General features: G+C 39.2%; 1 protein-coding gene across 4 annotated transcripts in view; it reads right to left on the reverse strand.

Annotated features, from left to right (window-relative positions):
- USP48 (ubiquitin specific peptidase 48) overlaps window positions 1–17,211 on the reverse strand; it is a 95,300-nt gene that overhangs the window by 35,431 nt on the left and 42,658 nt on the right. The window contains exons 9-14 of one of the 4 annotated variants that reach the window (XM_081817684.1): window positions 15,054–15,233; window positions 10,347–10,472; window positions 8,959–9,108; window positions 4,549–4,746; window positions 3,269–3,383; window positions 2,211–2,341 (exon numbers count right to left, since the gene is read on the reverse strand). In XM_081817684.1, coding sequence (XP_081673810.1) covers window positions 2,211–2,341; window positions 3,269–3,383; window positions 4,549–4,746; window positions 8,959–9,108; window positions 10,347–10,472; window positions 15,054–15,233 — 900 coding nt within the window. Of the gene's footprint in view, window positions 1–2,210; window positions 2,342–3,268; window positions 3,384–4,548; window positions 4,747–8,958; window positions 9,109–10,346; window positions 10,476–15,053; window positions 15,234–17,211 lie in introns of all 4 variants that reach the window. The other 3 variants (XM_081817683.1, XM_081817686.1, XM_081817685.1) reach the window with 3 other exon arrangements.

The raw sequence follows: 17,211 nt of genomic DNA on the forward strand, positions 1-17,211 counted from the left end.
ATATTACTCTCAAACCAACATGAAAACTATTTTTAAGCTAGGCCAACATCAAGATACTTTCTATTATGGCATCTGAGTTTACTTAAAAGGAAGAATCACTGGGGTGCCTGGCTGGCTCAGTTGGTGGAGTGTGTGACTCGATCTCGGAGTTTTTTGATTTTGAGCCCTATGTTGGGTGTTGAGATTACTTACAGGCTTTAAAAAAAAGGACCACTAACACATAAAGAAGCTTAAAAGAGCACCAAGTAAATATTTAACACACTGGGTCATATGATGCTACTAAAAATATGGTTTTTAAATGACAGGACAATAACATTGAAACTAAGCTTAAGTTCATGAATTGTACAGCAGAGCAAGATTTTTTTTCTAACCATAAGGGGAAAAAAAATACTCTTCAAATTTGAAAATATTAAAAATCATAGCTTAAAACAAATAGTGGCTTTGGAGTTTCTCTTTTCTTTTTTTTTTTTTAAAAGATTTTATTTATTTATTTGACATAGAGAGAACACAAGCAGGCAGAGCAGCAGGCAGAGGGAGATGGAGAAGCAGACCTCCCGCGGAGCAGGGAGCCCAATGTGGGGCTCGATCCCAGGACCCTGGGACCAGGATCTGAGCCGAAGGCAGATGCTCAACAACTGAGCCACCCAGGCACCCCTGGGGGTTTTATTTTCTTAAAAAGTTAAGAGCTGGTGCGCCTGGGTGGCTCAGTCATTAAGCGTCTGCCTTCGGCTCAGGTCATGGTCCCAGGGTCCCGGGATTGAGCCCCACATCAGGCTCCCTGCTCGGCGGGAAGCCTGCTTCTCCCTCTCCCACTCCCCCTGCTGTGCTCCCTCTCTCGCTGTCTCTCTCTCTGTCAAATAAATAAGGAAAATCTTTAAAAAAAAAAAAAAGTTAAGAGCTGTTGAATTACTGTGCTGTACACCTGACAGTAATGTAACACTGTGTTAACTATCCTTCAGAAAAATAATCATAGCCATTCATTAAAATAAAAAAACATACAAAAAAATTAAAAGGTAGTGATATGGAAAGAGCCACACCAAGAAAATTCAGAATATTTCAGTAAAAAGTTTAAGAATATTATAAGGATAATTTTTAAAAAATCTATGTATGTAGGGCGCCTGGGTGGCTCAGTCATTAAGCGTCTGCCTTCGGCTCAGGTCATGATCCCAGGGTCCTGGGATCGAGTCCCACATCGGGCTCCCTGCTCCGTGGGAAGCCTGCTTCTCCCTCTCCTACTCCCCCTGCTTGTGTTTCTGCTCTCACTATGTCTCTCTCTGTCAAGTAAGTAAATAAAATCTTTAAAAAAAAAAAAAAAAACCTATGTAGGTAGATCCTAATTATCTAGATAAGAAAACTAAGTGAAACAACCACTTCAGGGTCACTAATTGTGCCTGAATAGACTGATCAAACCACTAGCTTCCATTTTAAACCTACAAATAATTTTAGAGCCTTAATTCCCCTTGTATCTTATAAAACACTGATTATAAAATTCAATTTAGTGGTTGACCTATATTAACATAATTTCCTACTTGAAAGCACAGCTTCAGAAAACTCAGAAGAATTTAAAAGCAAAATACTATTCATAAGCTGCCTTCTCTCCTCGATAAAAAACGCCGTAGTACAAGCTCATTTTATTTGCCAAAGGCAGCCTGTAAATGTGGCAGATAATCTATAAAACCAAACATACTGAGCTGCCAATATACTATGTGACTGGCACCAGACTCACCTTTCTTAAAAATTTTAGTCTGGAGCAGAATTTAAAAAGAATTTTGCACATGATTAATTGGAGAGACCAGGAGCAAAAAGGATGCCAGGGCACAGAGAATTCCTCATGTGAGCTGCTGAGCCCTTGCTCAATTTCAGTATCTTAACATTAAATCTTGGGACGCCTGGGTGGCTCAGCTGGTTGGGCAGCTGCCTTCGGCTCAGGTCATGATCCCAGGGTCCTGGGATCAAGTCCTGCATTGGGCTCCTTGCTCGGCAGGGAGTCCGCTTCTCCCTCTGCCTGCCGATCCCCTTGCTTGTACACACTCGCGCACTCTCTCTCTGACAAATAAAATAAAATCTTAAAAAAAAAAACCAAAACAATCTTTTATTTGTTCTGAGACACTTGAGAGCTTCAGGTTTAATAAAAATGGCCTATGAAATTGCACGGATGGGAATTTTGTGGTACCGTCCACGACCACCAACACAGAGACTTTTCACATTACCTTTGTTCAAGGTGTTGCCGTTCATTTTCCCGTTGCTTTGGTCTACGTCACCATCTGGTTCATCTAACTGTTCAAGAGCGAGCTGGCGCCAACTGCGCAGGGAGGACTTCCCCACCCAAAATCCATCATTGCTGCAGAACAGAGACCATGTGAAATCACACAAGTAGCATTTCCTAATGGCCCCCTTCCCGTTCTTTATGTGTAAAGGTCATGAACTAAAAATGAATTACAAACATTCAAAATCTGCTACTGTCCACACAATTTTTAACCCACTCCCATGTTTTGGCCGTTTTCACTCTTCACTACTGAAATGCAGTTATCTCAGACTCTATTTCCATCCCAAATCTTATCCTGCTTCCTCAATTACATTCACGCCGAACACAACACAATGGGCTACTTTCTTTCCCTTGACTACTACTCCCAAAGACATACAGCTGTGCCTTCAAGCACACATACAGGTCCTCACATATATACATCCATGTCTACATACAAACACACATTTAAGGAGTCCTGAGGCTGTTCGCAGAATGACCAAAAACAGTGAACTAGGTTAATCTTTATTTGGAAAATATATAACAGAAGTTAAACCCAGATATAATAAGCTCCATAATAAATGCCATCTGAGTTTATTGGTTCCCAGGTCCAGAGGTCCACTGGGGAGTGGCACTTGACACACTCCAAGTATGCTGGGTATTTCTGCCAAGGATGCTCCCCTGGGTACCCTCTGTTAATACACTTCAGGCTCTCTAGAGGGGACACACCCACACCTGAACACATACTACCATGCTGCCTTGGGTCTGGTCGGACCTCAGACCCGCACCTCTGCTTCTACTTTTCTGATGGATGGAATACAGTAGCAAAGCCTGAGTGACTTGGCTTTATTCATCTTGAACACAATGGCAATCACTGCAAAAATCTAACCTCCCTGACGTCCACGTCATTGCCCTTCTTTCTTCGAAAAACCCTAACTCCTATTGTCTATAGATTACAAGCCATTTGGTTATTACCTCTTACAACTATTTTGGTTTATCAACAACAGTATACGCTGTGTAACATACCCCTTTACCGTCGCCTTTAGCAGATTATTAACAGTTTTATAATCTTCATTTAGTTGGCTCTTCAGACGCAACACACGACAGCGTTCTACCACACACTCCTTACACAGGGCTTTCACTAGAGGTGAGAGAGAAGAAGAGCAAATGAAGTTCATTCAAGCACAGATTACCTGTGAGCAAAGTCAGGACTTCACAGAACACAGAATTCTAAAGCAAAGTCACAAGTTTTGACAATAGGGAAAACTGGTATATATCCTAAATTATTTAGGTTGATACAGATCTCAAGACAGCAAAATTAGTATCTGCATAAAGAAAGAACAATGAGAGATGAACTGTCATAATATGGTAAAACAGCCTATGCCCTCAAGGACTTTATTCTACAAGGTTTAGATGCATATTTTACAAGACTAGAGTTAAACAATTGAGGCTCTAAGGTGGGGGGAGACAACATATTTGACAACTATAAATATGTTAATTGAGAGCTTCATGTGAATATGAAATATTGGAACACTTCAAAGCACAGAACACTGTGGGGGGCGGGGGGGAGAACCATCAAGGGCCGATTTAAAACTCACAGTTGTAGGAAACCTATGAAACGTGATTCTTTGGAAGACCTAATCACTGCTTAGTTCATTGATCATGAATCAAAAACAAATTTAGAAAGCAAAACTCCAGATGTATACAAGAGAAGGCCTGGATCAGGCAGTTAAATGCCAGTTTTTATGCAGTAAGTTCTACACATTCAGAAAACAGCACTTAATTTAGAAAGAGGGAGGGAGGGTGATCACACAATTTTGTTTTAGCACATTCACCTGTAGATTGGAGGTGGGGCTTATGTTGCCATTAAAACGAAAAATGTTTTGAGGAGAGACAACCAGAACCAAACAGACTATGGATACTATGTCGTTATATATAGCTCTGTATTCAAAGTAGAATTGAGCAGCTTCTATTCATAAGCTAAGTAACAATCTACAGTAGACGTGCAATCAACCAGACCAAGGTTCGAGTACTTGGAAGAGTACTGAACAAACTAACAAAATACTACCAGATGGTTTTCTCAAAAGAAGAAAGTTTTGTCTCCTCTGGGAGGAAAACAACAAGGAAACTCAATGAAAAGTGATGTATAATGCTACATTAACTTCTTTACTGAGCAAATCCTTTCTTTCTGCAAAGCGTACAGAACATTTGGACTGGCTGGCAGAGTCTGGATCAGATGATCACAGAGACCACAGGGTGAGGACTTAATGAATTCCTTCGTACTCGGAGAAAACACCCCGAATTACCAGTTAGTCTTGGTCCTCCCCCGTATCGACTATAGAAAATGTCGGCTGCATATTCAGATATTCTCTTCATAATTGAAATCTTGTCAGGATGAAGCTTGTCATGGGAACACAGGCAAGCGTGATTATCAATAGGCTTGGTGGGTGTTGATTCATCCAACCACTTCTGCAGCCACTCGAGAGAGACAAATTCATAGGGCTCTGAGGAAGAAAGGAAAGGAAAGAGTCTATGTATTTTTACAGCTTTTTGACTAAGTGATACATTCATTCTCCTCAAAAGACAATGCAAACCCTGTCCAATGTTAGCAGAATCAGAAGCATCACTGTTCAGGGAAAATGTTTGAGGACCGCGACACAAAGCTCCATTTAACTACCCTCTTCTGGTTCAAGGAGCTGTGCATGACAGGGACGAGTCGGCACAGTGCCCTATGAGATCGGCTGGTATTATTAACCACATTCTACAAAAGAGGCATCCACAGAGAGAAGTGTCTTGCTTGACAGCACAGCAGAACTCTGATCAGGACACCCATGATTGTTAACTACAAAGACATGCTCCACGCCAGCTCACAAGTCACATAACCTCATTCCCTATTATGTTTATTTCATAAATGATTTTCATAAACACTTCACCAATACGTGATATACATGTGGAACTGAAAATGAAACGTCTGACTGAGTTCTAAGTTAGAGATTAACCTCATCAGCTATAACCGCACTTTTATAAGCCACTTTCAACTACTGAACTTTTCTTCATCCAAGATGATACTGATGTCAATTAAAACGTATTTGATTTTCCCCACCCCAATCCATATCATGAGCTATTTGTCACATTATTATGTATTTCAAGAAAGTAAGCTATTTTTAAACAAATTTCAGGATGAAGTACACTAGAATTGAATTGTTACTGATTTTGAAGTTGCAAAAATTAAGACAAAACCAAACCACCTCAAACTGAATTTTCATTTGGGAAAACAGAGTCCATGAGTTCCCTAAAAGTCAAAATTAAAGACAAAGGGCCAGCTTTGATTACTTACAAAGATCTCCAGTGAGTCCCAGCATAAAACATAGAAGAAAACATACAGAGATTGAATTTACGTATTTGTATTATGTACTACTTCTGATGAGATCTGAGGGATAGACAATTCAACTCAAAGCCCATTTTGACCACTTTTATACTACAAATCTAGAAGACTAATTTCCATTTTAAGTTTAGTTTGAAACATTTCAATTTTTACAAAAACAAAATCCGGCATTGTCACATCCCGTATTTGTGCTAAGACTGTACATTGTCAACTGAGAGCCTTCTGAGTCCTCAGCCCTAATGCAGCTGCAGAGAAAGAGCTCATGACTGCAAGTTGAGACCAAGGTCTAATCCAAGTTCTGCCACCAAGAAACTGAACTTGAGCAAGTCACTTAAACTCTCTATGCTTCAGGTCTTTTATTTGTAAAATGAAGGTAATAATACCTGCCTTCTACCTACCTCACAGGGATGTTGTTGAGTGTAAAAGATAAGATAAGTGAAGCATTTTGAGCTTTTTGGAAGAAAAGAGATATAGAAAAATTAATCATACATTCACACAATATATAAAGAGGAGACCTTAACATTCAGTATAGGTAACATGGTCGTGGCACTTTACAATATATAATGGTGTGGTTCATTAAATTTAAAATACCTCCCAATTTTATTTGCCACTTATCACGTTGAAACTGCCAGGGACACAGTACACTGGGTATCTTAAGAATGCAAAGACAAATGATCTCTATCCAAGAAAGGAAAATGAAAGTTTTAGCATATCTCATCTTTTCCCAAATACAGTCCCACAGATTAAAATTTTTATTAATCTAAAGGCCATCAAAGGGAGGGAAAACAGAACTGTGACACAGAGCCACATGCAAGAATAATTTGGCAGGTGTTCTCATTTCCCTGGGAGCTGGAGATGGGAAAAGAGCAGATTGTCACCTGCTATGGCTAACTGGAAGAATACACGGTAAGGACCCTGACCCTTTTAAGAAAAGGAATCTAGGAAAACTGCACGTGCACAAAGCACACCTGGTCAAGGGCTGTCTGCCGGGATTCAACGACCAGGGCAGCCATGCCTGACCCGTATGACAACAATGTGGCTCAAAGGCAGTCTGTTCAAGACAACATGCTCCAATCCCCTACCAGAGTCCCACAGAGAACCTCCCAGTGAAGTGTATTCTGGTTTTGAGCAGTTTCATATGAATTAAATGTAAGATATGAAGATCAGAAAAACCATGTCTGATTTTATAGTAAGAGGAGGAAGAGAGCAGAGAGCAGGCCTGGAATTCTGATGTAATACCATATTATTAATTCTGCCCATTTTCTAGATTCAGGGTGCCAGTTTAGTATGCTGGAGGACCTGTGGGAGGAAGAGTGACTGTGGTCACATAGGTCTCTCTCTCTTTCATTTTCAATCTCCATTACTATAAAGAGCTGTATCAATCTCTGCCAAGACTAACCCTGAGGATCAGGGTCAAGCTCAAGTCTCAACGGTTAAAGCAGATCTACTTCTGGAAAGTTTTTACACTACAGATGCTTCTGCTCTAGACAAAGACTCATGGCAGGATCTCTATCATTTGTGATCCAGAAAACCATCTGAGCACCACCTTCTGAAGGCATGGGTCATCAACCACCAAAAAGGAATGAGAACTCTATTTGCCAAGTTGGAGATACCGAAAGGTTTAAAATCTCAGCATTTGGCAAAACAGGAAAGCACTTGTTAAAATATTTACAAAGGAAAATGTACATTTTGGTTAAAAATTACTTATAACTTTTTTTTTTTTAATGCCTGGATTCAAAATAAGGAATTTTCTTTTGGGGAGTTATAAAAGTCCAGGAAAGACTGTAGCATCAAAAATATTTGCAACACTCAACCTAGAGATAAAATTTAAGATTATTTAGAGAGAACTTATTTCAATACCAAAGCCAAAAGGGTTTGTGTTCCCAATGAGGCTTATACTTTAGGTAAGGGACTCTTCTTTAAATATTTTCACAAACACAGGTAGGATTTAGAATATGCATAACAAAGACTTGGATTGGCAGCACAAAACCACGGTCATCTGCTTTGGGATTTGTCAACATTTTAGCACATCACAGATTTTCTACTATGTAAGTTTAATGCAAATGGGGAAAAAATCATGAAGTTCATAATTGGTAAAAGTATTGATAAAGAGACATATTCCAAGAACATAAGAACAGGTTCTTATAGACTGAATGAAAATAGCCAAGAGAAGCGCAAGTATGTGTTAACCTGACACATCACATCTCTGGGCCATGTGGTAGTTTTAAAGAGTGGTTCAAAAACAGCATTTTACTTTAGATTCAGTTAGTCCCTTTCTCTCATCCAGTGAATGCAGGAAACTGGGAATATAGTTCAAAAAATAGATTTCTAGGTCTCAACTCTTTTGAATAAACTTAGAGATCTGCATCATATTCATTCCCGAATCATTTCCAGTAAAATTAAGGTCAGTCTAACTTTTTAGAATAATCCCAACCCTTGGGACAGAGTGAGAGTAACAGGTTACAAAGAAAGGTCAGAATCAAATAAGATGTAGTTCAGAAAGAACTTTTAAGAGCTATTCTTACAGATTTAGCAATTTATATTCATCTTTTGTTTGAAGTTATACCAGTAAGAGAAAATTAAGATATGAAAAAGACAAAACCACAAGTACAATTACACTTGAGTATTTATTTTCTAAAATTAGGATTAAACTGCCTCTTCCTTACGCAGGAATTGGGCACGGGGAATTCTGTCTATGAAATGACAAAGACAGCGTCATCACTACTAATGGCACAGTAGCCTGGAAAAGTTGGGGTTTTCTTTCTGAGGCACTGGGTAAACTTGCATTAAACATACACAGTAAAGGGATGAGCTGGCTCATGTGGGATAATTCTTAAGAAATTAGGGGTCAGCAAAAAGCTCTCCTATTCTTAGCATAATATTTGATATTAAATTTCAGATTAGTCTAATAGTATCATAAAAAATAGTATTCACAGAAAAAAATGCCGGTTAATATGGCCAGGGCACAAACTGCAGCAAGGAAACAACATAGTGAGTTGCTTCCATAGTAACCCAATCAGATCTTTTGTGAAGAACAAATTAATACCTCACAAAATAGAAACATCTGTAAGACTCATATAGATGCAGAGCGCTGACCTAAACCTTGTAATTTATTAAGAGCTTCCCGTTTTTAAAAGTACATGGTAACAAAAATTCTATGGAATGCTACACATCAAATTATTGCTGGTTTACACAGTAATTTTGTAATGCCTAAACTGGCATGAGTGGGTTATAGGACAGGGTAGGGGCAAGTTTGTTCATACACATCTGTGAACATGAAAGAAACAAGGCACATCATGGCAACAGTGCTGTCCCAGAATATCTTACAGACCAGCTCCAGCAGGTAACCTTTGGTACAGCTCCTTAACCTCTTCATGTTTAGCTTTTCCTTTGTCCACGCTTTGCTTGCGCATCTCGGCCATTTCGATACACCACTCCTCAAACTTGGAATTATCCCGATCTACCAGCTCTTGAAGAAAGGCTTTCAAAACATAAAAGACAAAAAATAACGTTTTCCTGTTTTCAAAGACACAAAACCATGCCGATCTCTGAATTATACCAAATACTGGCTAGGATTCTGGTGACAACTTCCTCCTGAGGTCTCCCTTCTTGGGAGAAACCTCCACCCTGAAGGCGAAAGTAAAACTGGTAACAGCCACTAGAATAATACTGGGTGATGCCCGACCTGGTTCTCCATGATGTCACGAGCCAACTGGAGCCATCAAATGGCTCAGAAATACCATCCAAAATTGAGAATGCCACAGAGCACAAACAGTATTAGGTAAAATGACAACTGAAGATTGCCTTCAGGCCAGTAGCAACTCTTTTTTTAAATTAAGTAGGATCTCTGCCCATTGCTGGGCTCAAAATCACGACTCTGAGATCAAGAGTTGCAGGCCCTACCAACTGAGCCAGCCAGGCAGCCTACAACTGTTCCTTTTAAAAAATAATCTATAAAATTAATTAGAAGTGGCTAAAACACATTTGTTTGCTTTACAAATTAAACCAAATGGCAAAAAAAAAAAAAAAACCCACAAAAAAACCCACAAATGGCTCTTTAAATACATGTTTTGCCTACCTACAGAATTTTTTAAACTGTTTTTGCTTTTCTTTGGGAGGGGAGGGGTCAGTGGAATAGTTCTGTTAAAGGCTCCTTTATTTTGAAAACTATTTTTTTTTTCTTACAGAATTCATTTTTGGGGTGCCTGGGTGGCATAGCTGGTTAAGCGTGTGACTCCTGGTTTCAGCTCAGGTCATGATCTCATGGGTTATGAGACTGAGCTCCTTGCTCAGCAGGGAGTGTGCTGGAAGATTCTCTCCCTCTGTCCCCCACTCTCTCTCAAATATTTAAGTAATCTCCACACCCAAAGTGGGGCTCAAATCCACAATGCAGGATTAACTAAGCTACCCAGGTGCCCCCAAAACTCATTATTTTTATTTTATTAAGTAGGTTCCATGCCAGCAAGGAGCCCAATGTGGGGCTCGAACTCATGACCCTGAGATTAAGACCTGAGCTGAAATCGAGTCAGATGCTCAACCGAGCCACCCAGACGCCCCAAAACTCACTACTTTAAAGCAAATTTGTGATTATATCTACTTTCACCAACAAACACCATATGCAATGAACCTATCTTGATAAAGGAGTAATTTCCTGTCACTGATCTGTGAGCACGATATTCTATAGTTATTTGCCTTCTGTAATCTTGGAAAATTGCTCACCTGGTACCTGAACAGTTGTGGTGGGTTTTTCTTGAGTTTGTAGTCTATACACCAACATATATGCATTTCTAGAGCAGTGAGTTCCTTTGCCACACTTGGGTTTACGCGTCTGGGACTTAGAAGGTTCTGCTGAGGTGGAAAAATAAAAGTTAACTAAATTAGAATGCCGATGGTCAGTCCTCATGCTTTTGCAGGGGAGGGGCAGGAGGGCCACAGAACACAGTTCCTACAATACACATTCAAGATATTTATTTATTATTTTTTAATTTATTTTGTAAGTAAGTTGACACCCAGTGTGGAGCCCAACACAGGACTTCAACTGATGATCCTGAAATCAAGACCTGAGTCGAGATCACGACGATGCCCAACCAACTGATCCAACCAGGCGCCCCCACACTTAAAATTCTTTAACAGGGATCTAAAACACTAAAAGGCAATACAAATTCAGCATGCTTGTTGGATGTCTGAATATTTAAACAGGTTTCCTACCCTGTTTACACCCTGTGTGCCTTATTCCATTTTTAAAAGATGGTAAGTACTATTTTTCATGAAGACAAACCTAGAAGCAGAAAAGGTACTACTGCAATGAGTTTATTTTAATGTTGGTCTTAGATTATAAAAATAAATCTAGATTATTTTAGCAAACAAACTGATGGTTCCCAGGAAGGAGAGGGTAGGCTGATGGGTTAAATGGGTGGTGGGGATTAAGGAGGGCACTGGTGTGATGAGCACCAGGTGTTGGATCCAAGTGTTGAATCGCTATAACTGTGTACCTGAAACTAAAGTAACACTAATATAACACTGTATGTTAACTGGAAAATAAAAATTTAACAAAATGGCGTGTTCATTAACATGAAATGCTAATGAGCATAAAGATTAGCCACTGATACCTGTGAATTCAGTAGCAAGTAGAAACATTAAGTGTTCTGAATGTCAAGTCTATCACATGAACGTGATCTTTGAAATGGTGCTGAGTGGGGCGCCTGGGTGACTCAGTCGGTTAAGTGTCTGCATTCGGCTCAGGTCATGATCTCCAGGTCCTGGGATCAAGTCCCGCATCGAGCTCCCTGCTCAGTGGGGAGTCTGCCTCTCCCTCTCCCCGTTTGGGCTCTCTCTGTTTCTGTGTGTGTGTGTCTCTCTCTCCCTCTCTCAAAAGAATAAATAAAATCTTTAAAAAAAAAAAATGGTGCTGAGTACCCCAGGGTAATCTTCGGCGAGGGTGGGGCGCACAACAAAAAGGTCCTGCTTAGTTCTGGGGAAATCAATGACCAGATTTTCAATTCACTATGTTCTTTTCTAAAATCAATCTGCAACACTGCGGTCCCACTCATGGTCTCTGCCTGCCTCTCCTTTCTCAGTTATCCTCCCATTTTATTAAAGAAAGATATAACCTCTCACCCAGAGATTTAAAAAGTTTTAGCCATGTCATTACAAGAGATGTTTACAATAAAATTTTGCTTTGTGTTTAATTGAAAAATTTATTAACATACTTATACTGATGGATTATGTGGTGATATTTATAATTTAAAAAAAAGCTCAATCCAAAAGAACTTTTGAACTATTTAGAGATTTTATGGTTTACAGAGATCTTAAGTATATTCCACTAGAAAAAAATCCCATACGGTCAATTATAATGTAAATACTACCACGGGAGAAAGGGTAAGGGTTAAAAATGTCCTGCTCTAAAGAAAGACCCATCCATGTGTCTCTGAAAAGTTAATACTATGTTACTAATTTCATTTGGACTCAACTGAAAGAGTGATGTTACTGTTTTACTATTTTTGTTAGAAATCACATTATTTGTAGCTACTTAAAATTATGATAAAAAATAACGGATTTCGGGCGGCGTTGGTTAAGCGTCTGCCTTCGGCTGAGGTCGTGATCCCAGGGTCCTGGGATCGAGCCCCGCATCGGGCTCCCTGTTCTGCGGGGAGCCTGCTTCTCCCTCTTCCTCTCCCCCTGCTTGTGCTCCCTCTCTCGCTGTGTCTCTCTTTCAAATAAATGAATAAAATCTTTAAAAAAAAAGATTTTATTTATTTGAAATAAAATAAATGAATAAAATCTAAAAAAAAAAAAGATTTTATTTATTTGAAAGAGAGACACAGCGAGAGAGGGAACACAACCAGGGGGAGAGGGAGAAGCAGGCTCCCCGTGGAACAGAGAGCCCGATGCGGGGCTCGATCCCAGGACCCTGGGATCATGACCTCAGCCGAAGGCAGACGCTTAACTGACTGAGCCACCCAGGCGCCCCAGATCTTTAAAAATAAATAAATAAAAATAACGGATTTCAAAATGTTCAGGGAGGGGCACCTGGGTGGCTCAGTCAGTTAAGCAACTGATTCTTGGTTTCAGCTCAGGTCATAGTCTTAGGGTTTTGAGATTGAGCCCTGTGTTCGGTTGCATGCACAGCCTGCTTGGCATTCTCTCCCTTTTCCTCTCCCTCCCACTTTGTACCTCTCTCCATGCGCTTGCCGTGTGCACGCACACTCTCAAATAAATAAAATCTTAGTAATAAAATAAAATGTTCAGGGAACAAAAATTTGTTCAATATTCTTGTAGAGTACACAGGACAAAACGTTTGAAGACCACCATTACAGGGAATTAACAATGTCAGGAGCATATACAGTAATGAGGGGAGGTTGGGCATTTCTAACTAAACATAAAGATTTAACATGTTTGATATGTTTTGAAAAAATATTTTATATATTTATGGGAGAGAGAGAGAGCACACACGAGGCAATAGCGGAAGGAACCCAGGGGGAGGAAGAGAGATAAGCAGACTCCACGCTGACCACAGAGCCCAATGCAGAGCTCCATCTCACAACCCTGAGATCATGACCTGAGCCGAAACCAGGAGTTGCACTCTCAATCGAATGAGCCACCCATGCGCCCCAACATGCTAGATACTTTGTGTGAGATGGAATATAAAACAATTCAAACAAGTTCATGATAGAATACCAAGGATTTTCTAATTTTGATAAAAAAGAAAACAAGAGATGAAATTTGCCATGTACACTGCATACAGCAGTGAGGTATTAAAACATTGGGATGGGATCCTGATAAGGTGGAGTCTCTTTCTCTTGACCTATTTTAAGATTTAGGACTATCTGTATGTAGAAGATAGATAAAACAGCCTTAGCAATGCTTCTAATCCTACAATTCTACCTAAAATTAAAATAAATCAAATAAACCTCAGTAAAGAACAATTAAAGCCACATCTCAGTTTTGTTCCCAGGTTCTCGTAATATATATATATCCATATATACACACACACATATATATGTGCAAATATATATTCATAATATATACTCCTAATATATATATCCTTATACCTCAATATTAAAGTGGGAGTGCATAGCTCAATATCTACAAACACCTAAATGTGACTTTTTTTGTAGTATCTTCTATTTTATCTATTTATTTTTTATTATTATTAACATATAATGTATTATTTGTTCCAGGGGTACAGGCCTGTGATTCATCAGTCTTACACAATTCACAGTGCTCACCACAGCACATACCCTCCCCTATGCCCATCACCCACCCACCCCATTCCTGCCACCCCCCTCCACTCCAGCACCCATCAGTTTGTTTCCTGAGATTAAGAGCCTCTTATGGTTTGTCTCCCTCTCCTCTTGTTTCACTTCTTCCTCTCTTCCCCTATGATCCCCTGCCTTGTTTCTCAAATTCCACATATCAGTGAGATCATATGATAATTGTCTTTCTCTGACTGATTTATTTCACTTAGCATAATACCCTAAATGTGATTTAAAATAGAAATTCTCTCCAAATTACAAAACCATGGTCCCACTTAACCCAAAACATGCTCCCACCTAACCAAAAACATGTTCCCACTGAACCATCTGTGGAAAGATTCCCCATATACATCCAAAAGCTGACTCCAACAACCATGCTCCTCCCTGACACCTTGGGAAAGTGGTTTTGATTCATTAAGAAAGAACAGTGGCAGGAGACACACCTATTCCCAATCCTTTTCTCTTATTTAGACTCCATAGTCCAAACCTCACCCAAAAATGACAAACACGGTAATAAAGTGATGAGAAGCTCAGCTGAGATGGCTCCTACTAGAAGAACTATTCACTTCTGTAGGGAGTTAAGTGGGTATTCTGGTCCAAGAACATGAACGTGACAACAGCTATTCACCAAGTACTCCCAGTGGCCAACCTCATCACTACAAAACAATAAGCAGCTTACTCCCCAAAGGCATTGCTCACATTCCAGGGATGGGAAAAGATACTTAACAGGAAGGAGTATACACTGTTCTCAGAGTAATGGTTCCCTGCTAGAGTTATTTCCCCAACATAAATCTCCTAACCCAAAGAAAAGGACTACAAATCCTACTATGTTAAATCTACCGTTCATCATTTTAAGATTAATACTTGCTATCCTCTCCCCTTTCATCCCCCCATTACCCCAAATTAAACTGGTTCTTGAATATTTGCCTTCAAACTGCACTGAAAGCATTACAGAAACCATCTCTGGAAAAAAAAATCTTTTTTTTTTTTTTTTAATTCGGGCATTTCTAACAAAAGATGTTCAGAGATTTTACATGTGTTTAAGAAACGGAAATATCCTTGCTAACCGAGAACCCAATCTTCGGCTGAAAGAATTTATCAAAAAGATTTCCAGTTAAAAAAAGAAAAAAATTTATATTTTAAAAGGGCACTCACAACTTAAAGGTTTTACCTAGATCTTCCTCAATCCCTAGTTGTAATTTCTTCCCCTCCATCTTTTCTATGTCTTCATCATTAAACTTATACCATTCACCGGACTGTGGATCTTTCACGTGGGCAATGTAGTGGCCAGAATAAGCGCTCACTCCTCTGTGTATAAGGACCGCACTGAGTTCATACACATAGGACCCACCTGGAGAAAGAAAAAGGGAGAAAGTGAAAGACAGTTTGAAGAACAGTATTTCTTATATCCTGAGTCTGAATTGTAATGATTAAAATTGTTTACACATCTGATAGAATTGAAAACATGTCACCTAAAACAAGACAAAACAAAACAAAACAAATGTCACCTAAGATAAAAAAAAAATCTAGTTTTACAGAGTAATGTAAACGTCTTAAGCAGCTTATTGCATTAACTCTCCATTTCCTCTGCAAAATATACAGATGGAAAGAAAGCTCTGGCATCCTGGGCACCCTGGTCAGGGTTACAAAGCTATCCTGTTGTAGACTTTGCCCCTCTGCAAACTGATGAGCTATATTCCTACCAAGAATCAGCTGTTCGTATTCTTGTTACAAAATTATTTACACAAACTAACCAGATGGGAGTGTGAAACTAAAAAGCTATTGTTTCTAGAAAAAAAAGAAGAAAAATGTTTTAGGAACAATTTGAGGTAAGTCATTAAGAAAAATTGCTGTCAAAATAGGTGTAGGCCAAGATAACTGGAAACAACCAGGAGAGAAAACATTAAAAATCTAGAATGATTCCGCACTCACATTGCTTCATAAGTATTTTTAAATTCCTATTTATTTCACTCTAAATAACCAAAAACAAGTCACAGCCAGTATATTATGCATGTGGTTTATGCAAGAGAAGACTTTACCCGTACATCAAAATATCAGCAAATCAATATTGACATTTTCAGATATAATTTGAAAGAAAATCTTTTAAAACAATTACAGGAAGGAAACTACATATGTACTGGAAAACATCACTTCTACACATTATTAAAAATTAGAAAGCAAATAAAAAATTCATTAGCAGCCCCACAATACAGACATAACCACTATTAATACTGAAACCTGCAGGCTTTTCTAACAAATCATTAACATCTTTCTACATCATTAAATGTTCTCCTGAAATTTATCGTAATGTACCACAATATATCAAACCACTCCCATATCGATGGTCATTTAAAGCAGAAGCATTTTATTAACGTTAAACAATAATTACTACCTTTGTGGCAGAAAAATCGTTGTAAATATCCTTGATGATTTCATCACTGTAACTTTCTTCAAACTGCAAGAAGTGAGTCGCAAGGCAGAGCCAATCACTCATTCAACAAACAAACATGCTGCACGCTTTTAGGAACACAGGGTACAGCAGCTGAGTAAGAGGACAAAGTCTCTGCATTCTTGTAGCTCACTGGGGAATTCAGTAATACAGATTAACACCTACCTAACCCACCCCAGCTCAAAGTAATTTAAAATACTAAGTAAGATACGGGCGCCTGGGTGGCTCAGTCGGTCAAGTGTCTGCCCTCAGTTCAGGTACTGGGATGGAGCCCTGCATAGGGCTTCCTGCTGCTCAGCAGGGAGTCTGCTTCTCTCTCTCCCTCTGCCCCTCCCCACTGCTCATTCTCTCTCTCTCTCTCTCTCCCTCAAATAAACAAAATCTTAAAAAAAAATTTTCCATGTGCAATAACCAGCATGCAATCAAAGATAACCAAGTATAGAAGAAACACGGCAACACTAAAAGAACCCACCCAGACAGCAAAAATAAGCCTGCATAATATTCCAACAACATCAGTCATGGATTACAAAACTAGGCTTTCTATGTTTCAAGAAATGAGAAGTTTGAAAGTCTATCTATTCAGGGGCGCCTGGGTGGCTCAGCCAACCGGCTGAGCATTTGCCTTCGGCTCAGGTCATGATCCTGGGGTTCTGGGATCGAGTCCCACATTGGACTCCCTGCTCAGCGCTGTCAAATAAATAAATAAAATCTTAAAAAAAAAAAAAAAGGAAATCTATCTATTCAAGTAACAGAGAACCATAAAAAGTGATGCAGATTTGAATCAGAGGAAGTATCAGTATTTACGTTAAGGGTAACTGGACTAACTGATCCAGTTAAAAGATCTAGACTGGGATTCAATTTTTTGGTATAAATTTGAAAT

This window comes from Leptonychotes weddellii, chromosome 4, assembly GCF_054177405.1.
Source record: "Leptonychotes weddellii isolate Sample4059 chromosome 4, ASM5417740v2, whole genome shotgun sequence".
NCBI lineage: Eukaryota > Metazoa > Chordata > Mammalia > Carnivora > Phocidae > Leptonychotes > Leptonychotes weddellii.